The sequence below is a fragment of the Falco rusticolus genome, chromosome 3 (assembly GCF_015220075.1).
Source record: "Falco rusticolus isolate bFalRus1 chromosome 3, bFalRus1.pri, whole genome shotgun sequence".
NCBI classification, from domain to species: Eukaryota; Metazoa; Chordata; class Aves; order Falconiformes; family Falconidae; genus Falco; species Falco rusticolus.
In genome coordinates this window covers 13,114,752-13,142,569 of record NC_051189.1, presented here as the reverse complement: position 1 = coordinate 13,142,569, position 27,818 = coordinate 13,114,752, and the positions used below count along the sequence as shown (strand labels likewise).

The following is a 27,818-nucleotide window of genomic DNA, read 5'->3' as shown; positions in this document are numbered from 1 at the left end:
GCCCTCTGCCACTGCAGCAAGGGCCAGCAAGCTACAGAGCAGCCTTGCAGCACCTCTGTGGCTCCAGGTCCACAATCTACGCTATGAATTCCAGTGGCCCTGGGGCTGCCACCGAGCGGAGAGCCTTGCGGAGCAAAGCCAGAGCTGGGTCCCATTGCCACGAGCCTCTAAGCTCACCTGCGGAGCACAGAAAATTTCCTTTGGTCCCACGTTTGGGCACAGCCAGCCAGGACGGCCCCGCTGAAGTGGCAGCCACTGGGGACCCCTGACTGACCCCCCAGGCCCTCTGTCCTCCAAGGAATCTGCTCGAGCTTGCTGCGTGAGGTGAGCTGGCACAGGAAGGGGAGCAGGGGGTAGTTTGGGGCAGGTTGCAAAGTCGACCCTGCCAGCAGGTGCCAGCTTCTGCAGGCTCAGCAGAGCCAGCATGGTTATGGGACAGGCTATGGGGGGAGGTTACAGGGACACAAGCAGGCTCTGTACCTGCACGCACCTATCCAGGTGACAGAGACACAAACGATGTTCTTGTAATCTGGGGTGGAAATTAAAGCAAATTCAAGCAGCAGGCATGCACCAGGCAGGAGCTTTGGTGGAGGTGTGCCGGTGGGCAGCTCCTCAAGGGTTAATTCCTCCCTCTCTGCCCCATTAGCAGCAGCAGCAGCAGCAGCAGCAGCAGCAGCAGCAGGATGGATTTGCTCATGCTGCGGGAAGGGGAGGGAGTGCTCTCAGGGGCTCTCTCGTTGCAGGGACTGCTGAGCAGCCCTAGCCCCAGCCTGGGGGTGACACAGCCCTGTCCCCAACCCTGCCTGAGGTGCGAGCTGCCCACGAGCCCCGCAGGCACTGGGCTTGCTCCTGCCTCAGCACTGAGGATCTTCTGGGGCCCTCTGGGAGCCCCCAGGGACGCCCACACCGGTGCCCACCCCCCAGCAGCTTCGTGTCCAGGCAGTCAATGGGCGAGGAAGCCGCCCAGGTCACCGTGTGCCCACCACATGCCGAGGCTCAGGGCTGGCAGGTGAACCACAGCAAGCGCTCCCATCCTCATCCTGGCCACGGTGCCTGCAGCCCACTGGCCTCGGGCAGGACAACCCACCCCCCCGAGCCCTGAAGGGTTAATTCCCCTGCGGGGATGGAGGGTGAGCTCAGGTAGGCGTGAGCCTGTCGGGCTCCCACATCCAGAGCTGGAGCAGGGCTGCCTGCCGGAGCCGGAGGAGGGGCCTGGCTGACCACTGCTGCTGCTATAAAACTCCCAGCTCCTGCCACACTCGGAGCCTTAAGATGCACATGTGTGGGGAGAGGAAACAGGCAGCGCTGCCTGCAAGCAGCCCGTAGCCCCAGAGCGCGGAGCCAGCCGGCGGGGAGCTGGGGAGGGGGCCCCCCGCAGCACCACCCCCCAGCCCCAGCCTGCCCCTGCCCGGGGAGGGCGACACCAGCTGCCAGCCAGCCGGGGCTCCCCGGACCCCCGCGGGGCAGCAGCATGAGCGCCTGGAGCTGAGGCTGCCTGCAGCAGGAGGAGGTCGGCAGAGCACGGCGGTCCCCACGCGGCTTCCCCCGGTGTCCCCTCATCGCCCATCATGTCCTTTGCCATGCTGCGCTCGGCCCCCAGCCGGTACCTGTACCCCGAGATCAGCATGCTGTCGGAGGACGAGGAGAACGGCAGCGAGAGCTCCGGCTCCGACGAGAAGCCCTACCACCTGGATGCCGACGGCTATGGCCTCAAGGCCAGCAAGCGCAGGAGCGGCAAGAAACCCAACCGGATCAACAGGGAGCCCCGGCAGCGTCACACGGCCAACGCGCGGGAGCGTGACCGCACCAACAGCGTCAACACTGCCTTCACCGCCCTCCGCACGCTCATCCCCACCGAGCCGGCCGACAGAAAGCTCTCCAAGATCGAGACCTTGAGACTGGCCTCCAGCTACATCTCCCACCTGGGGAACGTGCTGCTGGTGGGGGAGGCGTGCGGGGACGGGCAGCCCTGCCACACCACCCCTGCCTTCTACCACCACGGCGGCGGCAGCCCCCCCGCGCGCGACACCGAGAACTCCCAGCCCAAACAGATCTGCACTTTCTGCCTCAGCAACCAGAGGAAGCTGGTAAGTGGCTGCTCGCACCGTCCCCCCGGGGCTTTTGGCTGGAGGGGGCTGCGCTGGTCGCGTTGGGGGACCCCCAGGTGTCCCCAGCCACAGCCGCGCGAGGAAGGGGTTAGGGAGCGCCGGGGTGCTGGCTATAGCTGTTGGGGCTGCTGTGAGCCGAAGGGGAGATGGGATGACGGGGGAGAGGAGCTGTGTCGACACGAGCTGCAGAGCACGCCAGACCCTGCTGGCAAGCCCAAAACCTGGGGGTGGAAAATACGGTGCCTCCCTTCAGCACATAGAGATTTGCTGCCCAAAGCCCCCAGCAGCTGCTTCCAAACCTCGCACGCGTTCGCTGAAAGGCAAAGGGACAGAAGGGGAAACCCTGCAAGGGTGAGAAATGGGATTTTAGGAGCTGGAAATCGGGCGGAGGGAAAGTAAGAGTCTGGAAAGAATCTGCCTCTCCCCTCGGGCAGAGCACAGGCAGCAGACGGAGAGCTGAGAGTGGTCTGGGTGTGGGGCTGGTGGCAGCCAGGGCTACCAGCCCCCTGGGGCCGGTGGCTGGCCACAGGGCCAGCTGCTCCATCCCCTGCGCACCCAGCTGCAGGCCTGGTGTCCCAGGGAGCCGTGCTGGGACAGGGATGGGGAGAAGCTGAGGTTACCGCCAGGGCACTTAGGTGCCCCTCCAGCATCCCAGTGGATCGGGGGGACCAACAGCTCTGCCCCACGAGCACTCGCAAAGTGGGACGGGCTGTCCCAGTTTGCCGAAGGCACTGGTGAGTCTCCACCGCCGAGTAGGAGCTGTAACACTCCAGCCAACCCAGTCCACCCAGTGTCCCCAGCTCCTGGCTCTCAGCCCCCTGTCCTTAGGGATGTGCGCTCCCCACTGCGTCCCAGCAGAGGCTGTCTGCCTGTCTGCCTGGCACCAGCACCAGCCAGCACCTGCCATGCCAGCCCACGGCTCCGGTGGGGTGGGCACCAACCGCCCACGGAGGGTGAGGGGGGCAGGTGGAGCAGGACACAAGCCTGGCAGCCAGACTGGGAAAATCCAGCTCCAGTGGCAGCTCTGCCGAGGCTCCGGGGGCTGTTTGCCTGACTGCCACCAGGTAGGAGAGGCAGCGAGCAGCTCCCTGTGCCGTCAGACCTCCAGCAGCGTGGGGAAAGCCAAGCTGCCCCAGGGGAGCCATGCGGGGCTGCAGCCCTTCTCAGAGCTCTCCCAACGTATGGGGCAGCTCTTGCCAGGCACACAGAACCACGGGGGAGCGGAGGCACTGGGAGGAGGTGGCTGTCAAGAGCCTCCAGCCTTGCTCAAGAAGGCTGTGTCCCGGGCAGCGGGGTTTTAAAAACCTGTTGGTCTCCTGGACAGTGCAGATGGTGTCTGGCAGGGCAGAGGTAAATGGGAGCACAAGAGCTGAGGCAGAGGCGTCGGGAGGGCAGCCGGAGCCGTGCACGCATGCTGCACCGTTTGAACCTGTTTAACCCCAGTGAGTAATGCCCTGAAGAGGGAGAAGTCTTTGTTAAGGATTCAAGGCTCATTAAGCATGAAGCAGTGGCGGTAAAACTAGTCACGAGCAAACTCTGACAGCCTGAGTATTTCAGAGCAGGAAACCCCCAAACGCTGTTAATCCCCCTTGCACATCCTTTCCAATTCACTAGAGAAGGAGACAGAGCCGGGAGCAGCAGGCAGGAGGGAATGGCGTCGGGAGTCTTTGCAACTGCTGGGATTTGCGCCGCTAAACCTTAGGTCATCAAAGATGAACACCCAGGGAGACCAAGACCCTGTCCCGTCCGTAGCTTTCACAAGCCCCAGAGTCCAACGCTTCTCAGTGGGTGAGGGATGCAGACCACCAGCTGCCGAGTGCCCTCGTGCCCCAGCAAGCTGCCCCAGCCAGTATCAGCCCAGTTTAAAAACAGAGGCTGCAGGTGGGGAAGAAGCTCCTACAGGGCTGAACTGGAAAACTCCACCTTCCAGTTACCAGCCTGTTGGGAAACCTCCAACAGCTACAAAGATCAAGCATTCTCCCCCTCTTTTGCTGGTATTGCCGCTTTTGCATCAACTCCAATAAATCCCCATCTCCGCTTTTGCACCAATTCTGATAAATTCCCATCATGGCTTTTGCATCACTTCCCAGCACAGGCTGCTGTGCAGGAGCAAATCCCAGGACAGGCACATGTGCCAAGGCGCAGGGAAAGGATAAGCAGCGCAGGACTCCTGGGCCAAGATGGGCCAACTCCCTTCCTGCAGCTCATCTGGATAAACCTTGGCGAGATTAGATCCGGAGTGGCAGTCAAAGGGGACGAGATACTTGGGTTTGGCTGAGAAATAAGCTAGGTCAGGCTCACGCTCGCAAGACGGGTCCGAACAGACAGTGCCTAAGCAGTGCACTCGCTCTGTGCTTGAGATTTTACGGCCAGATAACAACTCGATAGGTTTTATTGTGTGTTAAAGGAATAAAATAAACCATCTTTTATCAGGAAGGTATTGTGACAAATGGTGAGGAAATGGAAGCAGTCTCTTCTGGAGCTGCAAACCTGGCGCAGCTGGGAGCTCACAGTCCGTTTGACATTGGGTGCCTTGGCTCTGGGGAGCCAGATGGCCACCGTCCCGTTCCGGAGAAAGCAGCTCGATGCGGGGCTGCTGGCCTCGCCTTGTGGCCAACACCGAGCCAGGGCCAAGGTGCACGGCAGCTCAGGCCCTTCGCCCCAGCACCCACCGGCTTGGGAGCTCAGCGACGGCACGCAGCTCCTCCAGGACCCCCTTCCCACCTACCTGTCCCACCGGGGAAGGAGGCAGAGCCACTTCTCTCCCAAACACACACACAGCTTCGCTCCACGCTGAGCTGAGAGGAGAGCAGCTTGATCATACCAGAATATACACTGCCTCGTGCTGCTGGGTGCTCAGCTCAGCACAGCCCACCCGTCCCCCTCGGAAAGGTCTGCTTTTCCACCATGCCTTTTCGCTCACGGGTAAGGATGTCGTTTCAGCCGACGTGGCCTTGGGGTATGTGATTCCATCTGCCTCCATCTTTCTCGCCTTTGCCAAAGAAAGGGTAACCTTGGGAGGGCTCTCCTTTGTGGTGCCCCCTGGCAAGCCCCTGCCCCATTTGCCCCCTGCCACCAGTTCTGGCCGTCCATTTGGTGCCAGATGTGCCACCGGCTCCCCCGTGAGAGCTGGCCAGCCTGCAGGTGCCTGCTGTGGCCAGCTCCCTAAAACCTCCTGCCCAAAAGCCCCTGGACGCGCCGGGCATGCCATCCCCACCCGAGCGTGGGAGGCTGCCCCTGAGCCATGACACCTGATGTCTCAGCTCCCCTCGTTAAAAGCTTGGCAGGAATTTGGCAGGAGATGGCAGACGTGGCACAAGCCTGTGAGACAGCGTGGCCGCCTGGCCCCCAGGCACCCTGGTGGGGAAGGCAGGAGCACCAGGGATGCGGTGGGTGAGCATCTGCAGTCACTGCGAGAGGGGAAACGGGACAGAAGGTGTGGGCTGCTGTGCAGATGCTCCTTCTCGTGACAGGGGTCACAGGACAGGGCTCGGATGGGGTGTTTGGGGTTGCCAGATGCTGCGGGCACCCCAAGGGACAGCTGAGTTGGGCAGCACTTTCCACGGCCTATGCCTCAAACCAAAGGCCTCAAATCACTTTTGCTGGCTGAGCAGCACCCCGGGGGCGAAGGGGCTTGCCCAGATTCATGCTGCATGACTCAGCCTTGCCTCGCACCCAGGCATCCCGAGGCCTTATCCCAGGGACTTTCCCAGATAGCGCTGAACCCAACACCATCTCCTCGCTGGAAAGATCTTTCTTTAAAATGACTCACGTAGGTGTCCCCCGCCCGCTGGAGGAAGGAGCTGCCGAGGCTGGCGGCTGCTCAGGCTTCTGTCAGTTCCCCCGGAACTAATCAAAAGGTTAAAAACCCATGTGGGGACAAGGCCTTGGACTTGGCCAAGGCCCCAGTGAGGACACAAGCAGGAGGGAGGTGGATGCCAAGTGGTAGGAGCGTCGCACTCGCCACAGGCGTTCCAGGACAATGTGTGGGCGGGTGGCAGTGACAGAGGGGACAGTCCCCAGCATTGCCAGGGAGCAGGCTCCTGCCGCTCCCGTAAGAGAGTGCCGGGAGTGGGGTCCCGGGGCCATGGTGCCCTGGACACCCATCATCCCCGCCAGGCTTGTGCTTCTCCGGGTTTTCCTCCATAGCTGTTGCCTGTGCCATCGTCCCATCAGCACTCACTGGGGGGGGGACACGATCAGGTTTCTCCTCCAGCGACCGTGTCAGCTGGGAGAGTTGCTGTGAAGAGCCACAGCTCAAGCAGCTCGCACACTGCCTGGGTCGGGGGTGGTGGACTGGGCTTGTGTAAATGCCCGTAAGTCCAAACCCAAGCCAGGCCTCTTGCCAAAGCTGCTCTGGGCTGAGGGCCCTCGCAGCATCCTCTGTGTGCCACCCGCCCTCACCAAGCACTTGTCCCTGCTGCCCGCGTTGCGTTGAGCTGTAAGGGACTGAGGGGCAAGGGGGCCTGGGGGCAGAGTGGGGGTCACCTTGAGCAGTCAGTGCCGGCATTGCACACCAGTTGAAGTGATGAAGGAAGAGTGGCCAGCAGTGGCCACTCTGTCTTCTGGCGCAAGAGCACGCATTTGCACGGAAGGCAAACGAGGGAGGGGACACTGAGACCACCCGGGAGCTAAAAGGTGTCACAAGGGCAACCACGGCTAAAGCCCCCAGCCTGACTCACCGGAGGGCTGACCTGTCCCATCACCCACGGGCAGGAACAGTGCAACGAGCACCACGTCCCTTCCCAAGCCACAGCGGCAGCAGAACATCCCACCTAGGCCAGCCATGCAGAGCCATACCTGATCCTGGGGCGCAGGCAGAGTGACACTCAAGCTTCCCCTCTGCGTCTTCTGGGAACCCAGACCCACAGAGAGCACCCAGCCCATGCTGCAGCCCCTTGGGGGGGGGCCAGAGCATGATCGCTCTCCCCTGACCTTGAGGTGGCATGCCTGACCCAGCCAGCCCTTTGCAGGCAGGTGGGAGCCCTGCAAAGAGCAGGATGGGGTCATGGCACAGCCGTGGCGTTAATTGCCAGCACCGCCAGCCAGGTGACGTGTCAGAGAGAAGCAACCGAGCCTGGGGCATGGCAAGGCTGTAAAAGAAGCCCCCGGGCCCCCGTGTCAATCAGAGTGGAGGGAAGGGACAGAGGGGTACCCGCTGTGTGTGCACGCTGCCCCATCCCGGGCAGAGGAGCCGGAGGGGCAGGCAGTGGCTCAGTGCCACCAGCTTTGTGCCAGGGGCCGGAGCAGCTCCAGGTCCTGCAGCCACCCTTCGTGGGCAGAGCAGGTGGGCAGGGAGGGCAGAGCCAGGCGCCGCAGGCTGGTCTGTGCCTCGCCATCCCCCAGAGGAATGGGCAGGAGGAGAGAGGCTGCAGCGCTTCCAGGCAGCATGGGGAGAGAAAGGTGATGGCCATGCAGACCCCCAGCCCCTGCCCGATGCCTGCCCTGGCAGGGGGCACGTGAGGCAGGTGAGGCAGGAGCCCTTCAGCAAACTCTTCCAGAGCATCTACCAAACCAGCTCTGGTCCCAGGGAAAGGGAGCAGAGAGGAGTTTTCAGTAGAGAGAGATGCGACAGGGCACAGGGCCGGAGCAGAGTGATGAGAGGAGTGCAGGTTTTCCTGGGCAGCTAGGACAGGACCTCGGGAAGGGGCAAGGTAACCAAGCAGGAGAGCAGCGATATCAGGGGGGAGTTTAACCTGGCCTGCAGGGACCTGTGGGGCTTGGCAAAAGGGCTGGGGCTGGCGAGGAGCCCTGCCAGGGCAGCTGGCATCACTGCACGGAGCAGGAGGGGGCAATATGGGCAGCGGCTGAGTGCCGGGAAGGCAGCGTGGGTGTGCTGGGTCTGGCTGAACCACCACCGCCAGCCCCTGCCACAGGCACAGGGGGTGCCGCAGCACCTGGGGTGAGTGAGGCAGCCGATCACAGAGGGTTTTGCTGACTGGACCCTGTGCAGCCATGGGTGCCCAGCTCAGAGCTGCTGGCTCTTAATGCTCTGTCCCTCGGGAGGCAAAATGCTGGCAAAGCTTTTTTAAGGGCAGCCTCAGCCGAGCAGGCTTGTGATTCAACACTGAGAAACTCGCAGCCTGCGTCAGGGGTAACAGTAACTGTGAGGAGGGGGAGAGGAGGAAAGAGAGGGATGAGTGGGATGATGGGTTTGGGCTCCTGTCACACACTGCTTTGCCTGCATCCCTTAGGTTTGATTGCTTGTTGCAGCAAAACCGCTGGCAGCCACCTCCCCTGCGGCGCCGAGTGCCACGCTGGACGCAGTGGGGGCAGGCGCAGGAAGGGCTGAGCCCGGGTGCTCGGCACAGAGCACTGGGAGAGCCGCCCTTGCTCCACCGTGGCTGGCGGTGCCCTGCCCCAACGGGTCTGCAGGGGCAGCTGCAGCTGCAGGGCACCCAGAGGCACCGCTCGGAGCAGCCGCTCCAGGCTCCAGCACAGGCATGGCTGAGGCGACCCCAGGATGGAGCCCCCCCTTGCCCTCGCCCCAGGCACAGAGGGGAAAGCTTAGTGCCCTCATTGCAACGGCTGTCGCCACCAGCACTCCCCACATCCCTCCTGCCACGACCCAGCCCACGGTCACCCTGCCACCAAGCCCACGGGACGGCCAGGCCTTGGCATCAGCCAGTGGGGACGGGAGTCTGGACCCACCTGCAGGTTTTATGTGCAAAACCCCATGATTTGGGCATGGGGTGGCACATCGCCGGGCTGTAGGGATGGGGACAGTGCCGGGCAGTGGAGGGCTCTGTGCGCACCCCCAAAAGCTGCCTGCAGGCATGGATGACGAGCTGCCCAGAGCCACGGGCAGAGCCCAGGAGCTCCATGCCTTGCCCCAGCGCCATCCCCCCGCTCCCCCCACGGTATCTACAAGATGGGACAGCTCCGCAGCCCTGTAATTTACTGTTCCTGCTGCACTTAATGGCAGCGGAAAGGCAAGGTGATAGGGGAAAAAATATGAGGCGGGATTTTCCGAATCCCCATTTCCTCTCCAGACAGCACAAGAACTCCTGGGGCCTGAACATCTGGGAAATTTAATTTTACCATTTCTGAGCTGAACTCCCCTTCCCCTCCCCTCCCCTCCCCACCCCTGGTAACAAAGGAAGAGTCAGAGCAGGGGCCGCACGTGCAGCCGTGGGGGAGGCTGCGCAGCAGCAAGCCCTGCGGACCAGCCCCGGGACGTGGCCTCAGCCGGGACACGCTGGCAAGCCACAGGCCAGCAAAGAAGTGGAAACACCACCTAGCACCTGGTCCCTGGGTGGAGAGACCTGCAGCCAACCTGGTCAAACTCCAGACAGCCAGGAATCCCATCAAACTGGAAAGGAGAAGCGCCAGCTCTGCCTGCGCACACCTGGCTGGGGCAGTGGTGGGGCTGGTGGGGCTGCTGGTGGTAATGGTGGTGGTGCTGGTGCTGGTGGGCTTTTCTGGTGCCCGGGGAGCAAAACCCAACTCGCAGCCCGGCTGCCACCGAGGGGCTGGCCAGGAGGACTCTGCGATGGCCCAGGAAAGTTTCCTGCAAGCTGCGGTCCCCAACCAGGTGGACAGGGACAGGCTAGTGTTTTTGAGGCCTCAGCAGAGCGCAGAGGTCCCGACCGCAGGAACTTGGGCTGCAGAGGCCCCCAGACCAGCGCTGCTATCGGCGATTCGGGCAGTGTAGAGGGTTCCCGTCCTGCCGCTACCTCTGTGCGGGGAGAGGGCTCGGGAGGCAGGCGGCTGGATGCTGGGGCGCGGCACAGGGCGGTGAAGTGCCAGGCATCCCGACGAGCGCAGGTGGCAGAGGGGAGGCAGTAAGGGGAATCCCCTGGCAGGCAGGGCAGATATGAAGGCACCTGCAGGAGCAGGGCTTTGGGGCAGATGCAGCTCCGGGTCCTGCTGACTCCTCCAGACCCCTACCCCTTGCCGAGAGACATGGAGGGATGACAATGACACCTCGGGAAAGCTGCCCCACGGCTCCCAGGAGCTGTCAGAGCAGAGCTGCCGCAGGACTCTCCTGCCAAGCACCCGCGCGGGGAGGAGCGAGAGGCTCCCGGGCTGCAGCCAGCGTCCTGGCAAAACTCCCAGCCCCAGGTGTGTTTTTTTAACTTGGCCTTCTCCTTTTTCTCTGCAGAGTAAAGACCGAGACAGGAAGACGGCGATTCGGAGCTAGATGATCACAGTTTTCAGGAAGGACAACAAGGAGGAGCAGAAGGAGGAAGGATGGAAAAGCCACACACACAAAACCACAGCCATGGACACTCCTGCCTTCACCCTGCTGCTGGGGAGAGCTGCACGGCATCGCCCCGGAGGACCTTACCCTGACCCGGACACACACCTTGGCAGAGGCCAGGTGTCCTCCCCCGGCTCGGAGGGGTGACCGCAGATGGGAGGCGAACACGGACGCGGCAGGACTTTGCAGGACCGCGTGCGGCGGCTCAGAGGAATGCTCGCTGCGCAAGGACACTCCGTGATGGCGCAGGCAATGCAGCCGCTGCCCGGTGAGCCGAAGGGGCAGGGGACTTGCTCCGGGGCTCCTTGGAAGGGGAGTCCCTGCCCCGGTCTCTGCGGATGCCACACAAGGCGGCTCCTGGGGGAGAGCTGGCACTCGGACGTGCCCCGTCCCAGGTCTGACTTGAGCAGCGCTGGTGAAACCGCTTATGGAAACACCCTGCTCTCCCTGTCCCCTTCCAGCTTTGAGCCACTCCATCCCCTGAACTCTGAATCCTGGGGTGCTGCATTTGTTGAGTTTAATCAATACATGCTGGTGTTTCATGTCATTGATATGATAATATAAAGCCTGAGCAATTTGTATAATTAAAAATGAATATGGTTCAGACTCAGGGCAGGAACTTCCTTCCTTCCAGAGCCCCTGACCCCTCTCACACAATAAACCTCTGGTTTCACCTCACCCACACTGGCTTTAAACACCGGCCGGTCAGCAAGCGATGGAGCCACAGCTCGAGGTCCACTCCCTGCGCCAGGCACAGCTCCTCCGCCTGCCCCCCTGCCCTTGGGACTGAGCCCAGGCGCAGGGTTTGGGGGGGGGGGGGGAGACGACCCTTCCCACAGGGTGGCCTGGGGCAAGCACTGAGCCCCATGTGCTATGCTTAGACCCAGCTGGAGGACCAGGTAAAAAGCAGGGACTCAGTGAAAACCAGATGCTGCAGCTGAGCTGAGTTTCCTGGGGAAATAAATTACACACATACGCCATGGCATCTCAGCGCTTGCCGGCGCTCCGGCGCTCGCTCCGAGATTGCGTGGGCCTCTGGCTGCAGGGCAATGAAATGCTCCTTATGTCACCAAAACAGCGTCCTGAGGTTCTAAAATGCGCAAGATGGAGTCAAGGTTGAGCCCTGGCCCCCTCGAGCAGCAGGTGAGGGGCTGCCAGCTCCTCCTCGCTCCCTCCAGCCCCTCGGGAACCCAATGGGGGTCAGTCCCTGTGCCAAATGGCTGCTCGAGTGCGGGGTCCCGGTGGGCCGGGGCTCTGAGCTCTGCCGGTGATACATGCACGCACCAGAAACGCCAGCTTCTCCTTGCCCTGCCAGTGGGACCCAGACCTCCCCTGAGGGACACGGGCTGCTGGTCATACTGAACCCCTCCTCCTTGGGAACCCCCTCTGTGGGAGGGACCCGGGGTGCTCTGGCACCCAGCTCGGCGGGGAGGGGTACGCTGGCACCGGTACGCTGGCACCGTGTGTGTGCAGGACTGGGGGGGATGCCGTGAGAGGGGGCTGGAGAGGAAAGAGGCCAGGAAGATGGGAGGCAGCGCAGGGCACTGGGGCGGTGGGCTCCATGTGCTGCGGCAGGGGGAAGGAGGAGCCAGCGCTCCGGACCCCACGGCACACGGGGAGCCAGCAGACCACGGCACCCCTCGCTAGCGCTGGCGAGTACCCGCGGTGCAGGTGGGCCCAGCCTGGATGGCTAAAACGTGCCACAAAGCATCTCCCTGCTCAGCGCAGCAGGGACCTGGCCACTGCCCGGGGCCCGGGATCGAGGTGGGCAGCCGAAGGGGTGCCAGCCAGTGTCCTGGGGACCACCGCACCCTGCCCCCAGCTGTGCAGGGGACACCAGCTGTTGAAGACAGGAACGGCTGTGAGCCCTGGAGAGCCCAGTCCCCTGGGACCCAGGGCTGCTCCACACTGGTCGCAGGCACTCCCCAAAGATGACCGAAAGCTTTTACAATTTGCCTGGGATGAATTATGAGGGTTGTGGGTGGGTCTTGGAGGGGCTGGGGGCCACGCTCTGTGGCGGGGAAGACAAGGGGGGAGCAGCAGGGCTTAGGGATGCTCAGCACTGGGAAGCAGCGCACAACTGTCCACAGCTCCTCCTTCCACATACACCAGTCCAGCGTTGGGAAATATGGCCCTCTGCCACTGGCAAGCCATGGGCTGGGGTAGGGCAGCGTCCCCCAGCCGGGCACAGCACACAGCCACCAGGCATGCTAAGCTCCCCGGCCAGGAGGTGCAGGAGGGCTCCCTCGCTGCTCCGCACGGCCCTTGGCTACAGGAACGTCAGAGGCAGCTCGTGCCACCGCTTGGCCCAGCTCCCCCAGCACTAACAGAGTGGCAACGGGCCGTTCCTTTCACGCTGAAGGGTTCAGAGGCCCCGAGTGGCTCGAGTGTGGGGCTGCTAGTTTGACATGTCTGGTGCTTTGCTCGCAGGGAGCCCGGCTGGGTGCCGGGATTTGGAAGTGCTCCGCTTTACGGGGATGGAAATTTTTAGATTTTTAATTTCAATATTAGTGGTTTCGAAGCTGGAGAAAGAGGTTTGGAAAGCCTCCCTGCCTCTCAGGCAGGACTCAGAGGCATACACAAGCAGTGATGGATACTGTTGAAATGAAATTTGGAGGCACTGGGGAGGAAAACTTCGATTCAGTGGAGCCCTTTCGAGTCCTGCAGATGAGGTCGTAACACTCAACACTTAAATGATGCTTCACCAATTCCAAGGGACGCTGCCAACTTGTCCCCACCCACACCGAGGCTGCTGCGGTCATGCAGGGACAGGGGATCGGTGCTCAAGCAAATAAAAACACGGCAAGGCAGTGTGGTTTGCCTTTGCATGGGCCTGGTGGAACGGTGCCGGCAATCCGCTGGGTCCCCGCACCACTGGAGCATCCGAGCTGAAGTGAAGCTGCCGAGCCACAGCTCGGCACCAACAAGGTGCAGAAGGCACAGCAGAAGAGGAGGGCCCGAGCAGCAGTGCCCTGGCAGACAGCGTGCCGCGCATACCTTGGCAGGCAGCAGCTCCACGATGCTGCCACCGGATCCCGTGGGGCCTCTTCCAGGCACACATTCCTCTCCCAGCTCATCACTGTGACCACGAGCCGAGCGCAGGCACTGCTCTGTCCGGGTGGAGCAGGGAAAAAGCTCCAGAGCCAGCCAGAAAGGGACGTGCTTGCACAGGTACAGCTGCAGGAGATGCAGCTTTCCTCCTGCTCTAACAGCACTCCCCAGCTGCGCTGCTGGCAGCACCAGGCTCTGTGCAAAGCCAAGTGCCGATGGGCTGCGTCCAGCAGGCACAGCCATGAGCGGAGGCAGCAGCCAGGTCCATTCCCCCGTGCAGCTGCTCACCTCCTTGCCCTGCTCCCGATGCACGTGGGGCACGTGCCACGCTGCAAGAGGTGAAAAGCTCCCACGACCAGCAGAAAAGCATTCCCAGCTCGGGAGGCCATGTCTGCTCACCGGTTGGTGCCGGGGGGACGGGCGGCCATCCGCAGAGAGCTGTGCGGCAATTGCTCTCAGCTGTGTGATAGGGCCTGCCCGGGTGCAGAGCAATTTTCCACCACATATTTGCTCTGTGAAGTCACAGGTAGCTGCAGGATTTGCACGTCTGCCCACATCCAGGACGTGCCGCTGGCTCGGGAAGGTCAGGGAGACGGGCTGCAGCTCCCTCAGCAACGCTCCCGCGGGACTGGCAGCAAGCCTTGGGTGGGCTCCTGCGAGCTCCTCGCTGCCAGCCCCGGGCACCACAGCTCTCCTCGTAATTCCCACTCCAGCCCTTGCCTTCAGCGCCTGGGATGTTCCCCAGAGCGCAGCCCCCGGCCCGCAGCCGTGCTGCAAGCTCCAGGAGCATGGGTCAGCTCCCGCTGGAGGCAGAGGAAGGAGCAGAGGGCTTTGGGGCTGAAAGCCAGTCCCCACAGTGCTACCCCACCTTTGGTCACCTGAGACATGCTCCAGGGGACGAGAGCTGGCAGCTCCTGCCCTCACTGTGAGCCAGGAGAACCCACAACCAGGAGAGCTAGGAGAACCCACAACCAGCAGAGAAAGAAACAAAACGGATGATTGCACGAAGCAGATCCCAGAGCAGAACCGCACTGCAGTTGCTGCCTGGGAACAGTCCGCGGTGTCACACCGTGGTGCCACAGCACGCTGGGCCGAGGTGGGGAGGCACCAGCCCGTTTCCCCCCACCCTCCTCTCCTCCGGGCAGAACTGCTCAGCAAAACCCCTGCCAGCGGAGAGACGAGAGGTTTCGCAGCAAGCCGCTCCACCTCGAGCAGTCGGGAATGAATGCTGCCTCCGTCACCGCCCAGCCCACGGCACAGGCTGAGGCTACCGCTTGCCACGGGCTTTGCACCCCTCCAAACACCAGCTGGGGGTCTGAGCCAGCGCCAACCCACGACACCCCAGCACCAGCAGCAGCCCAAGATGGAGCTGCCAGCAGCCCCGCTGCAGGATCTTGCTGCCCATCACGGCCATACCCTCACTGACCCCCGCGCCTTCCAGAGTGACTGGGATGCCCCGGCAATGACCACCGAACTAACAGCAGAGACCCCTGGATGCCAGCAGGGCAGCCTCACAGCACTTTCATACCTGTTAGCCCAGTGATGCCAGTGATGCCTGTCAGCACCACCACGCCTCCCGCTATGCCCAGCCCAGCTTCTCACCATCTGCCCCCACACCTGTCCCAAAGCTGCCGACTGGCACAGACCGCGTGGCAGCTGAGCCAAAATGCCAGAGCTAAACCAGCAGCGAGTTCACAGAGGCTGAGCGTGACTCTCCTGCGCAGGGCAGCTCGGGCACGGAGCTGGCGGTGCAGTGCGTGGTGTGCACAGCCCCTCCGGCAGCACCCCCGTGTCCCTGCCCCCGGGACGGGGGCCTGCACGCTGCTGCCGTTGCTCCCGATCCCCTCCACACACCTCCCCCAGCCCCTTTCTCTGCCGCCCTTCGGCAACGTGTGCAGCTGGCAAGCTATTAAAATAATGCAGGTGAAAATTATAGGTTAGCTAGTAAAGCCTTACAGAGGTCTCAAGAAGAAAGGAAAAGGGTCTTTAAACACACCTTTCTGGCGGCTGGGGAAACAGAGCTGCCCCAGGGCGTGCTGCAGCCCTCCTAGCTTCGAGGCTGGCCAGCTGCAGGGCCAGCAGAGCTCAGGCACCCCTGCCCCTCACCTGACCCCCGGCATCGCTCCCCCGGCACCCCTTCCCCTCGCCTGACCCCCCTGCTCCCTGCAGCATTGGCTCACGAGCGCTCAGGGGGCCAGCAGGTCTCCGACCCACTCCCCATGGCACGGAGCCGCCTGCCTTCGCCCAGCGCCGCTGCCAAGGGCTCAAGCAATTCGGGAGCATCCCCATGGGTCCCTGGTGCCTGTCACCGCACTGCCGGGCACCGGCCCAGCGGGCTCGCCAAGTGTTTTCCTCTCCCTGCTGTTCTGCAAAAGGCCAGAAGCTGCAGAGGAAAACGAGCGGGTGAGGTGCCGAAGGAGGCGATGCAGCCAGCCACCAGCACGCGCAAGCAGAAGCAACGCAAGGGGAGGATGCTCTTGAGCTCCTTGCAAGGGGCCCAGCTGCCCCCCGCCATGGCGGGCGCAGGAAAAATCCTGTCGCAGAGCTGCAGCACCGACCACAGCAGGGTCAGCTGAAGCAGGCTGCTCAGGATCCCACGGGACAACGGGGCCGTGTCCAGCTGGGTTTGAGCATCTCCAGGGTAGAGATGCCACAACTTCCCCAGGCACAGGTGGAAAAGGGGATGAAACCTCCCTTAGGCAGCTTTTCCCAAACACTCCCGTACTGCTGAGGCTGCAGAAACCTGCCCTCCAGGGAGAACCCTGTCCGTCCCACGCATGCTCTGGGCTGCTGGGGTTCAAGTCCAGCCTGCTTATCTCCTGCATTTACCAGACAGGGAAAGAATTGGCTCCAGACAAGCTGGGGATGCCACCCCTCTCAGTCCCAGTGCCAGGGGAGTCCCCGGGGACTGTCCCAGCAGGGAATTGGTGACGCAGGAAGATGCTCCAGATGGACAGAGCCCGCTCGCGGCAGCGACAGCCGGAGGACCAGGGCAGAAGGGCTTTACCATGGCAGGCTGGAAGCTGGAGGAGCGGCACAGCACAATGCCTTGGGGAGCTGCCGGCGCAGCAGCTGGTGGGGCACACGTTGGCCGGCACTCGGGGATGGAGCGGGGCCAGCACAGCCCGGCAGCTCTCCAGAGAGCTCGGGCCGCAGGGGCCAGGGAGAGGATCCTGCCCCACGGCTTCAGGTGCAAGGAGAGGCAGCCGCTGCGTGCTCGGTGCTCGCCGGCAGCCAAAGCAGCTCAGGAAAAGCTGAGCGGGAAGCAGCAGGGCCAGGGCCCCGAGAGCACGGGCAGGAGCAGCCCCATGCCTGCACGGCAGCTGGGAGCGCTGCTGGGGAGCTGGGTGTGCTACTGGGGAGCTGGGATTGCTACTGGGGAGCTGGGATCACTGCTGAGGAGCTGGGAGTGCTGCTGGGGAGCTGGGAGCACTGCTGGGGAGCTGGGAGTACTACTGAGGAGCTGGGAGTACTACTAGGGAGCTGGGAGTGCTACTGAGGAACTGGGATTGCTACTGGGGAGCTGGCATCATTGCTGGGGAGCTGGGAGTGCTGCTGGGGAGCTGGGAGTGCTACTGGGGAAGCAGGAGTGCTTCTGGGGATCACTGCTGTGAGTCTGGGATGATCTGGGGCAGGAGTGCCACTGGCCTTTTCAGCTCCAGCACCTTTCCAGATCCCCAGTTAACTGCTTACTGGTATTCTACCTGCTGACAGATCCCTAGGGAAAGCCACACAAATGCAGCCTGGAAAAATGCTTTCCAGCAACCATATGGTGACTAACCTAAGTAATCCAAGTTCTGCGTTAGTCAGCATGCTCTGAGAGCAGCTGGGTCTGGGTGCAGCACTTGCTGGTAACCAGCAGCACATTCCCCAGCCTGGGCACTGGCCTGTGCCACACGTGGGGCTGGCCAGGCAAGGGGCCAGGCTGGCAAGAGGCGTGGAGATGGCACAGCCACACTCACCCCAGGGAAAGCAGACAGCCATTCAGGGCCACTGGAAGGATGCTGGGAGCCTCTGAAAAGACAAATGCACCGTACCACACACGCAGTAACCTGAGTCCTGCGAGGCACAGCATCACCGAGGCACAGCATCACCCGTACAGCCTGACCCAGCTAGAGGAGGCTGCCCAGAGCTCCACGACAGCTCCAGGCAGTTGTTTCTGCTCCCAATCATATGCTGGGAGTGAGGAGAGACAACCTGCCACTGGGGGAAACCCTGCATGCGACAGGGCAGGACCAGGGATGAAGAACACGAGATTGCAGGTCCCGTTCCCCCAGAGAGACCACAGCACATGCGGGTTTGCATGCAGACGGGTTTCAGAAAGGGGAGATGGGTCTCGCCACTGGGTTTCAGAAAGAGGAGATGGGTCTCGCCACCACAAGGAGGGCTCCAGGGCAGGAGCAGCAGTGCCTGGGGGGACCTGGCCCCTCCCTGGGCCACCATCCCTCCTTGCCGGTCCTCCCCAGGGCTCCTCCTCCCTCCGCACCCCAGCAAGAAGAGGAAAGCGTGGCTGCAGACTTGCCAGTCGGTGGGATTTTCTCCTTGCGCAGGCATGCACTAACTCTGTTTACGAGTGCTCAGCCCTCGGCCCCGGGGGACGAGTGAAATGATAAAAAAAGAAAGAGAAGAAAGCCCAAACACGCCCGCGCACACCCACAGGCACGGCAGGTCTCAAACGCTCCAGCTCAGCTCCGGGGATCAATTTCCCCAGCTATTCCACACGGCTGCGGGGCTCCGGGGAGCTCTAAAAACAGGAAGCCAGTGGTGTAATTTTGAAGGAAATTCTCAAAGCCAAGCCATTAAGGGCTAAAAAGGAGGCTGCATCCAATTCGATCGGAATAGAACAAAATAAAAAACATCATAATGGCAGGTTCAATATTGAGAGTAACCCAATTCCAGATTTCCTCTGCTTAATCCTGCAGGAACCCGCAGATGGCTGGGGGAGGGGGCCATGCCCAGGCAGTCTGGCGGGGCCGACGCTGCCATTCCTGTGTCCCTGGTGCCACCAGGAAGCCGCATGGCACCGGGATCAAGCACCTCCTTGTGCGGGTACGAGATGGGGTGCTCTCCTGTGTGGTCAGCCCTGCTGCCAAACAGCCCCTTCCGAAACAGCGACTACCTGCAGCTCTCCTGGTTTACAGCTTAAGGCAGAGCTCTGGCTTCACACCGAGCAAGCCGGGGCCCTCCGCCGATGAAAGGTCCCTGCTGCTCGCTCAGGCTGACGGCGGGCTGCTCCTCTCCCGCAGCGAGGCGAGTGCTGCGCCCTCGGATGCTCTCCCCTCCACCCAAACGGGCTGTTGTCCCACTGCCCCTTCCCAGCAGCCCGGTTGAAGCCACACTGGCTGCCCCGTGCTCTCCCACCGCCATGTGCGCAGGGAGGGCTGCTGGGGCACACCGAGGTGGGGAGAACAAGAGGGGTCTTACCGCAGGGCATGCTGCTGGCCAGCCTGGGAGAAGCGCAGACACCACCCTCATGCCTGTCGCTCCCTAAGAAACCTCCCGCTCTGGCTGACGCACCTCTGTCACTTGCTGTGTGGAGCAGTGTGACTGTACTGGAGCCCCCGGGGCTGAGTGAGCGGGGCTGTGCCTCCCTAGCCCCCCTCTCACAAGGCTGCAGGTACCCCGGGACCTGGAGCGGTTTTAGGATGCGCACCAGGGCTGGGAGAGGTGGGGAAGCTAAAAAGCAGGTGAAACCTGAAAGCAGCCAGGGTGAGAGCACCTTGCTCTGTGACATGTTTAATGCATCTGCCGCATCTGGAGCCCCAGCTCTCGGCCAGGACGCTGCCTTTCCCTGCCCTGGCCAAAGAGCTGCACGCCCGGCGCAGGGTGGGACTTGCGGGGAAGGATGCACAGCCCTCCTGTCACAGCCGTGCCTCTGTGGGCTCCCAGCCTCCGTGGGCCAGTGGGGCGGCACGCAGCAGCACCAGCCGTCCCACCGTGGGCGCCTCGCTGCTCATGCCGCCAGCCCTCAGAGGGGTCCCACGTCCACAGCAGCAGAAAGCCTGGCCTGGGCGAGCCCCCCACTCACAACTACCTGTCCCCAGGCTTGAGGGAATGAGCTGCTGCACTCACCACATGATCCATCACAAGGTGCTCCCTGCCTGCATCCCTGCTTAGCACCTGCGAGGCTGCCAGGAAACACATGTGACCCCGCTGGTATGGCTCGGCAGGCCTTTCTTCCTCTGATTTAGTTGCTGTTAGCTTTTTTCCCACCCTCCCCCTTGCCTCACTCCACTGCCTGCCCTCCTTGCTGAATGCTTGCCAGCTGGGACTCACCAGCCCCGCTCCCCCGAGCAGGGGCAGGTGCCGCCCCGAGCCCCCCCGGGGAGCCAGGACCCCCGAGCCCCTCGCCACCCCGACTCCGATCCTATCGCTCGGCCGCACGGCCGCGCTCCCCGGCAGCGGCAAGCGCTCCCAGTTCGTGCCCCGCGGTCTCCCCGTCCCCGACAGTGGCCTGCGTGCCCCCTCCCCACTGCTGCCCCCCCACCGCCCCGGCCCCCTCCCAAAGCAGCTCCAGCTGTCAGTGGCTCGATGGGAAGTGCAGGTACGCTGCTGGCTCCCTGCCCGTCTCCCCTGTGTCTGTCTGGTGAAAGAGGAAGCCAGTCCACCTCTGGAATCCTTCACTCTCTCCTCGTTCCTGCTCTCCCCGCGTCTCCCCCGGGGATTCGGGGTCAGCCTCTCTCTCTCGGTCTCTCTTTTTTCCCTTGCCCCTATCAGATTACAATGCATGCAGTGTTCGCTCCAAATCCCCCACTGCACGTTAATTCTGTTCCTCTGTCTCTAACTACCAAACTGCTTTCCTGTGCCTCCTGTCTTTCCATTCCTCCTCCGCTATTTTTTATCTCTGACAAATAGAGCACGTCAGCTCCAATTGGAGTGAGCGGGATGGGGAAGGGGCTGTGGGAGCAGCCAGGAGCCACGGAGGAGGGCGAGTGAGCGGGGAGCCAGTACAAGGGGTCCCAGCAGGCAGAGACACGCGGCTCCCCAGCTCCGTCCACCAAATCCCAGTCACTGCCAGTGCTCAGATGGGACATCCCAGAACAAAGAGCTCAGAGCAGGGCCCCCGGGCTTGGAGGCCACCCGAGGCAGCCAAGACCTCCCACACAATCTGTCATCCTCACCTGCCTCAGTTTCCCTCTAGCACACAGGGCCGGCTCTCCCCAAGGGCTGAGAATGCGTGTCCAGCGCCTGAGCTGGCCTCTAGGCGCTTTGCTCCTGCCCAGAAGCTGAGCGGGACTGCAAGGCAGGGCATGGAGCAGCACAACTCCGAGCAAACGTGGGGCTCCCCTGGCCTGCACAAGGCATGGCAGGCTGCAGAGGGTCAGCCTGAGGCTGCACCGGGTAGCTGGGGATCTGAGGGGGGGTCTCCTAGCCTAGGAGGAAGCCCAGAGCAGAGCACAGGGCTATGGAAGCAGGATTCAGAGACTTCCAGCACTTCTTGATGGGACAGATGGATGGACCTGGGTCTCTGCCGCTCCGAGCACAGGCCACCTCCTCCCAAAGGCAAGGCAGCGGGCGCCTGGCCGCAGCCCAAGCCCCTGGCACTGGGCAGCAGCGGTTGGCTCTGCCAGGGATCCTCCTTCCCTACAAGGGGCACTGGGACATGGGCTACCCTGTGTCCTCACCCTGGCTGTCCCACGGGGCAGGGGATGAGCAGCAGCCTGGCTGAGGACCCAGCCTGCGACGGGGCAGCGCAGGGGGCAGCAGCCTCTGCAGCCCCCCCGCCCCCACAATCGATGCCCATGCCCTGCGGAGGAGCACCCTGGCCCTGACCTTCCTCAAGGCAGCTCAGCAGTGAAGCAGAAGGCGCAAGGGGGTGCAGACCAGTGGGAAAGGCAGCAGGCTGTCACCCCTGCGCTCCTGTCAGCTCCTGCCCCAGCAGGGCACCGAAGCACATCAGCCCGCTGCCCCTGGACGGGGCTGGGTGCAGAGGGAGCCAGAGCAGGAGGGCGACGGAGGTGGGGGGTGGGATTCCCCCCACAGGAACCGCAGCGGTTAATGAGGGGGAAAGCCATCACCGGGGCTGAGGGGGAAGGCAGAGGCTGCACCGTGCCCTCCCCCAGCCCTCCCTGATTTACGGGGGGGTGTTTTCTTTAGCAAACCCAGCTGCCGGTGGCCTTCCTGCCGATGCCTTTTACCCCGCTCTGCACCTGGAGAGGCTGGGGAGGCAGGGATGGCCCGTCCTCCCCCTGCACGGAGCTGGGAAGGGGCAGAGGGGATCACTCCTACGTGCGGGAGGAGGGGAAAGGCGAGGGAGCCGGGATCTTCTCAGTGGTGCCCACTGCCAAGGTAGAAGGCTGTGGGCACAAATGAAGACAACGTGAAATTCAACCCGAACACAAGATGACACTTTTTTTACGGCGAGGTTGGTCAAGCTGTGGCCTGCAGTGGAGTCCCCATCCTTGGAGATATTCAGCACCTGCCTGGACACGGTCCTGGACAGCCTGCTCCAGCTGACCCTGCCCCAGCCAAGGGCTGGACCAGACACACTCCAGCAGCCCCCGCCAGCCCCAGCCAGCCGCTCCGGGGTTCAGTGCTGGGGGATGAGACCCCAGAGAGACCCCTCTCCTCCCACAGGGCGAGCAAGCTTGGGCCTCGAGCAATTTAGACGGTAACCGCTAGGTTTCAGAGTAAACAGGGGCTCGCGTGGCAAGGGACGGCAGCCTGCGAGTCGCTGCCACCACACAGGCCCAGCAGCGCAGCTGAGACCCACTTCGCATCCAACAGCAGCAAGGACTATAAACCTCCATAAAAACAGCTGAACTATCGCCCCAGTCGGTGCAGAGCTGGGTCTGTGCTCCTGCCACCCCTCCGGGAAGGTCTCCTCGTCTGGCAGGTTGGAAGTGTTCCTGGATGTGCTGGTGGGGAAGTCCTGGGACTTCCCAGCACGACCTTTCTCACCAACAGCACGTGCCAGAAGGTAAGTTCTGCTGGGAGAGGCAGAAAAGAGCCCAGCCTGCCTCAGCCCTCCCCACACCACCTACCTCGCTCCTGCTCCTCCACAGCCATGCCGGGAGGCCGTGCAAAGAACAGCAGCAAAACCCAGCGCAGTGCCTGCAGCTGAGCTCACCCCGGGACCAGCCGCGGCCACCGGACCACCCATAGCCACAGGACCCGGCACAGCCACGGGACCAGGCACAGCAATGGGACTGGCCACGGGACCAGCCATGGCCACAGAACCAGCCGCAGCCATGGGACTGGCCACAGCCATGGGACCAGCCATGGCCACAGGACCAGCCACGGCCACGGGACCAGCTGTGGCCATGGCCCATGCTCACAACTCTGCCCGCTACCAGGGGCTGCAGCGTGCGGGGGCCGGTCTCCCCCTCCCTCCCCACCTCCAATATTTCCGTGCTGATTTACTGCCCACAGAAAAAGTTTCCCTCTCTGAATCCAAGATTCCTTGTGTTTTGGCTCCTGCTCCCGCAAACCCGAATCAACTGTTAATTTTGGCAAGCCCCCTTCTTCGCTCTGACCATGGTCGGACTTTTCCATTCTCAACACCTTGGGAGCTGTTCCCAGGGGGGGGTGGGGGGGGCACAGGCATCCCCTTCTCTTCCTGGGCACTCTGCCCTCCCTGTTACAAACCAAGGACTGGGAGGACCTGCTGCTGCTGCCGCTGCTGCCATGAGGGCTGACACTGCACAGACGAGTCAAACCCAGAGCCCCCTGCTCCCCACCCTGCTCTGGGCTGGTGTTTACTGTTACGTTACTGGCAGAGCTCAGGAGTGAGCCAGGTAGGTCTGAAGAGGTCCCACTTCAGCAGCCAGCCCGGAGCCGTGGTCTTCTCTGGCCCAGTGGGCAACCGCCCAGTGCGGCAAAGAGGAGCTTGGCTCGGCTCCGCTAGCTCCAAGCGGGGAGCAGCTGTCTGGCAGGGGAGGCCATGGAGATCCACCAGCAGAGCTGGGGGAAGAGAAACCACAGCAAGCAGTCACTTTGTGGGGGAACCTGTGGCTAAACAGATTTGCAAGTTGCCCCACAAACACATCCAGCACCAACGGAGGGCAAGAGGCGCCCGCCGCACCCTGCGCTGCTCCCAGGGGTGAGGGCTGAGGGCCCCAAGCGCTGTGGGAGCCCTGGAGGTGCCGCCGCGTCCCTCGCTGGGATGCCAAGTCCTTGTGCTGGCCTGCGCACAGATCCCCCCTCCTTGCGGCCAAGCGCTGCCTTATAAAGGAGCCGCCCACATCTCGCTTCTGTGCAGAGCAGGCCCAGCTCGTTAAAGATTATGAGATGTAAAGGCACAGCGCAGGCCCCCTGCCTCGGCGTCTTCCCAAGCAGGGCAAGGGGGATGGGATGGAAGAGAGGGATGGGGTGACAGGGCCACTGGCGTGCAGCGTCCCGGGGATGCGCAGCCCACACTCCCAAAGCACGGAACTTTCTCAGTACTGGCCTCCCCCTCTCTCGGTGGGCTCGGAGATGCCCCTGCTGTCCCTTACACCCAGTCTCCCCTGGAGAAGGGAACAAGGCAGACGCAGGCGGGCTCCGTCCTCCAGCTGGTTTCAATCATGCCCAGCAAACCCCTCCCGGGACCCTCTCTCCCAACCATCTGGGAGCAGAGCTAAATGCGGATGAAAGGAAACCCTGCGCAAGCCCTCCCTGCAGAATGCCGGGCGGCAGGTCTGGCAAAGGCAGCAGAAAGCCCCTCTCACCCAGCCGCCCCCTCCAGCATGTTAGATACGCACCTGCATCCCCCCCAGCTCCCCCTCCTCGCCCAAGCCCTGCTCCGCAACCCAAGGAAGGATTAGCCGGCACAGCAGGAGCAGCACGCGATCCAGCACCACTGCTCGCAGGGACCTGCCAGAAGGAAAGAGCAGAGTCTTCCATGTCAACATTCCTCCTGCTTAGGAAAACACGGCCCATTCCCCTGAATAGCCTATTAAAGAGAGATTTCCTGCCGGGTGGTGGAAAGAAAGCAGAGGGAGGTACCGGAGCCCGGCCAAGATCGGGGATGCGTGATACAACTGACCGATGGCCGCTGCACCGGCCCCAGGCAGGGCCCAGCTTGAGGCAAGCGGCTCCTCCGCATGTCTAGAGGTGATGAAGATGCCATCAGGAGTGAGCAGAGAGGGCTCCATGTCCCACACCACACCAGCTCCTCTCACCGCATCACGCACCAGGAGAAACAGCTCTGACAAGTGCTGTCTGGCTGAGAAGCCTCCCCGGCTCTGTTTTCCTCCTGCCCCACAGGATGGTTTTCCCTGTACCGTCCCAGCTGTATCCCAGGATCAGTCACACACCAGAGGACACTGAGGAGGCACGTTAGATCCCAGCCCCCCTTCGGAGGGTGATCACAGTCCCCTTAGGCCAGCCCACTGCCCTGGTCCTTGCCTGCAGCCCTCACCAGCCTGCAGGCACACAAGGGACTCTGCCCTCACCCCCGGACGGGACCACGCTGCTACCGACAGCGGGGGTCTGCCTTGGCCGTGCCCTGCACAGCACCAGGGCTGCACGGCCAGCAGCTCTGCACATCACCGCATGCTGACTCCTGAGGGCATGGTGTTCAGCCAGGCAAACCAAGAGCAGTAACCTGACAAAGATCCCTGGAGTGACCCGTGGCAGTGGGAACAGCGAGAGAAAACATGGTCCTCTGGGAAAAAGGGCACACAACAAGCACCACAGCTCTACAACAGAGTTTTTCCTGGAGCATCTGGCCACCTCTCTCTTAGCAAAGGCAAGATGATGTGCAGCCTCTCTTACCGGAGCCCTTCTTCCAGTGCTTACGGATAAAATATTTGCACTTCAGAGAGTGCAAGTGACTTGCAATGCTGCTGCTCTCCCTGCCTTCAGAAGCCAACCAGTCCAGTCCAGGGAAGCTCGGGGTCTGTGCTGATGGCCCTGCTCGGCTGTCTAAGCTCCCACCATGGAAGGGGAGGCTTACATTTTGCAATTTCCTTTAAATGAAAAAGTAAATCGTGTGTGTCCTGAGCACAGCAGCCAGGACCTTGCAGTGCTCTTGGCCAACTCTCAGCACCAGCTCCACCAGCCTCCTGAGCCGCGGCAGAGGCACCGCAGCCTCCTTGCACTGCACCAGCCTCCTGGAAGGGACCAGGACTCCTCCACCCTCACAGCAAGAGCCCAGCACAGTGCACAGACCTGGTCACACCATTCGCACCCACTTCGCTACAGCCCAGAGGGTCGTTTCCAGCTGATGGGACTGGTGTAGTTTGAACTGCACAGGTCCTCTCTGAGGGCAAAGCCCAAGCCCTGGAGAACCTCAGGAAGATAGGAAGCTCCAGGCAGGGGCTGCGATGCCACATCATGGAGCGGTGTGGGTCGCTGCCCCCCAAAGCACACTGGAAGCCCACCACCCATCCCTACCTCTGCCACACCGGGACTGCCACCCGCAAGCCTCAGCCATTAAGCAAAAAGCAAGGCAGGTTTTAATGGCTCCCAAGTCTCTTAAAGAAATAACCCTCCAAAGCCAGCTGTCGGCCCATCTCCCCCCCCGCGCTCCTGCCATCCGAGCCCCGCTCCAGAGGGAGGTGGCACCCCTGCGGCAGCCCCTCGGAGGGGCATAATGCTCTCCTCCTGCAGGCAGATGGACGCGCGCCCCTTCGAAATCAAGTGTCTGTCACCCACATCCACCACGCCTCGGTAATGCGTAATAGGAAAACACGATGTGGTAGGAAAACCTGACGCTGGGAGAGCAAAGAGATGGGATGAACTCATGCGGGGGCACGCGAAGGAAAAGGGGGTTCAGGGTGGGTTTGCTCCCCAAGAACCGGCAGGCAGGGCGGGGGGAGCGGGGCCCCCAGCCCAGGTGAAGGGCAGCGGCCGGGAGCCTTTTGGCTGGGAGCGATTTTCAAGACTCATGGGCCATCGGGACAGGCACTTTCCTAAACAAAGAGGGATCGCTCTGAAGCTTAGGAAACATGAGAAAGAGCCCCGCTGCCAGAGCACAGGCTGCGAGCGAGCCTTGCAGCTGGGGTGGGATGCAGAGGGAAGTGGGGACACGCTCTGGGAGCAGGGGGCCGAGGCCAAGTCCTCTGGCAGCTGTCAGTTCGGTAGCCGGCAGAAGCCATTAACGGCGTTTGGCTGCAGAGCAAAGCGACGCGTGGTTCCCGGACACACAAACAGGCGCTCGGCAGCGGCTCCGCACGCTCTACAGTTACAGCCCAGCCCCGCAGGCCAGCGCAGGCACGGCCCGATGCTTCCGCAGCACGGCTACTGCAGCGGCCGGAGCGCAGCCGGCTCAGCGTGGGGACCGCTCCAGGGTCTGGCCCTTTGCCCTCCTGGACGGGCTCTGCGCTTTTGAGCGGGGAAGAACCATCCCCAAGGGCTGCGGAGCCCTGGATTTTGCTCCAGACAGCTCCTGCCTCTGCAGAGCAGTGCTGACCGCCCACGCGTGGAGCCTGCACCCTCCCATCTAAGGAAAAGACCCTTCCCTCCCCTCTGGCCACTGTCTGGAGGGATGCTGAGCCCTGGCATGCTGTGCATGTCCCCAGGCCTGCATTATAGGAAGGGCCCTGCTGGCTGACCACCCATGTCCCTGACACCCAGCCCAAGGGCAGGCCAAAAGGTCCTTCTAAAAATTCTTCTTGCTAACCACCTCTTCTGGGGATGGAAGAGGGATGCCCGAGAGTCCCTGTGGGCTCCCAGAAACCTGGGGCTCGCTCCTGGAAGCTCAACAGGGTTCAGTTTGTTCTTGCAGCTGCTCACTTTGCCCCACTGAGCGGCCATGGCCAGAAAACGGCCCCCCTGGGGGAAGACTGCCCGTCAAGCCCACCCCGGTTAATCACCCAGGCTGTTAACTGACAACCAGGGGCCAGAACCTTAGCCCCGTTTGAGAGAAAAAACCCAAATGCTGCATATCGGGATGAAAGGAAAGCCAATCCAGCAGCAGCAATGGCAGCAGAGAGGAAAGGCAGTAGGAGCAGCGTGGGAGTTTGTCCAAAGTGCTGCCGAGCATGTCAGAACACACAAGGGCACACGTGAAGACACACGTGTGCTTCAGCTGAGGTGACCAGTCTCCTACACCCTGTTCTGCCCCATCCTGAACCACCTTCAGCACACAGGAACCAGTGTGTTCAGAGATGGACTAGACAGGGTTCAGTTTGTTTAGGGTGGACAGGATCTCTGGAGATCACCCAGTCCAACCCCCTGCTCAAGTAGGGTCACCAGGAGCAGGTCACTCAGGACCACAGCTAGATGACTTTTGAATATCCCCACGGGTGGTGACTACCACCACCTTCCTGGGCAACCTCTGCCAGCGCTTGGTCACCCTCACAGTCAGCAAGTGGTTTCTGATGCTCTGATGGAATTTCACAGGTTTTAATTTATGCCCTTTGTCCCTTGCCCTGGCCACAGGGACTCCTGAGAAGAGCTGGGCTTCCTTGACTTCCCTCACTCCCATCAGGGATTTACACATGTTGGGGGCTTCCTTGTCTCCCAGCAAAGCAGTCCCAGCCCTCTCAGCCTCTCCTCGTATGGAAGATGCTCCAGTCCCTTCAACATCT

At 62.3% G+C, this 27,818-nt stretch overlaps 2 protein-coding genes across 2 annotated transcripts in view; one reads left to right on the top strand and one right to left on the bottom strand.

The window, feature by feature from the left end:
* The window catches only part of BOP1 (BOP1 ribosomal biogenesis factor), a 69,783-nt gene that overhangs the window by 13,135 nt on the left and 28,830 nt on the right, over nt 1–27,818 (bottom strand). The window lies entirely within an intron of this gene.
* Nucleotides 1,148–10,950, top strand: SCX (scleraxis bHLH transcription factor). The gene is made up of 2 exons (XM_037380905.1): nt 1,148–2,087; nt 10,213–10,950. Exons 1-2 carry the CDS (start codon nt 1,569–1,571, stop codon nt 10,249–10,251), a joined length of 558 nt encoding a protein of 185 aa, XP_037236802.1. The 5' UTR covers nt 1,148–1,568; the 3' UTR covers nt 10,252–10,950.

What these genes read in the sequence shown, in the direction of transcription:
- SCX (XM_037380905.1), top strand. Translation starts at nt 1,569, where the DNA reads ATGTCCTTTGCCATGCTGCGCTCGGCCCCCAGCCGGTACCTGTACCCC. An exon ending in TCAGCAACCAGAGGAAGCTG is followed by an intron (nt 2,088 to 10,212) that starts GTAAGTGGCTGC and finishes TTTTCTCTGCAG; the next exon opens with AGTAAAGACCGAGACAGGAA.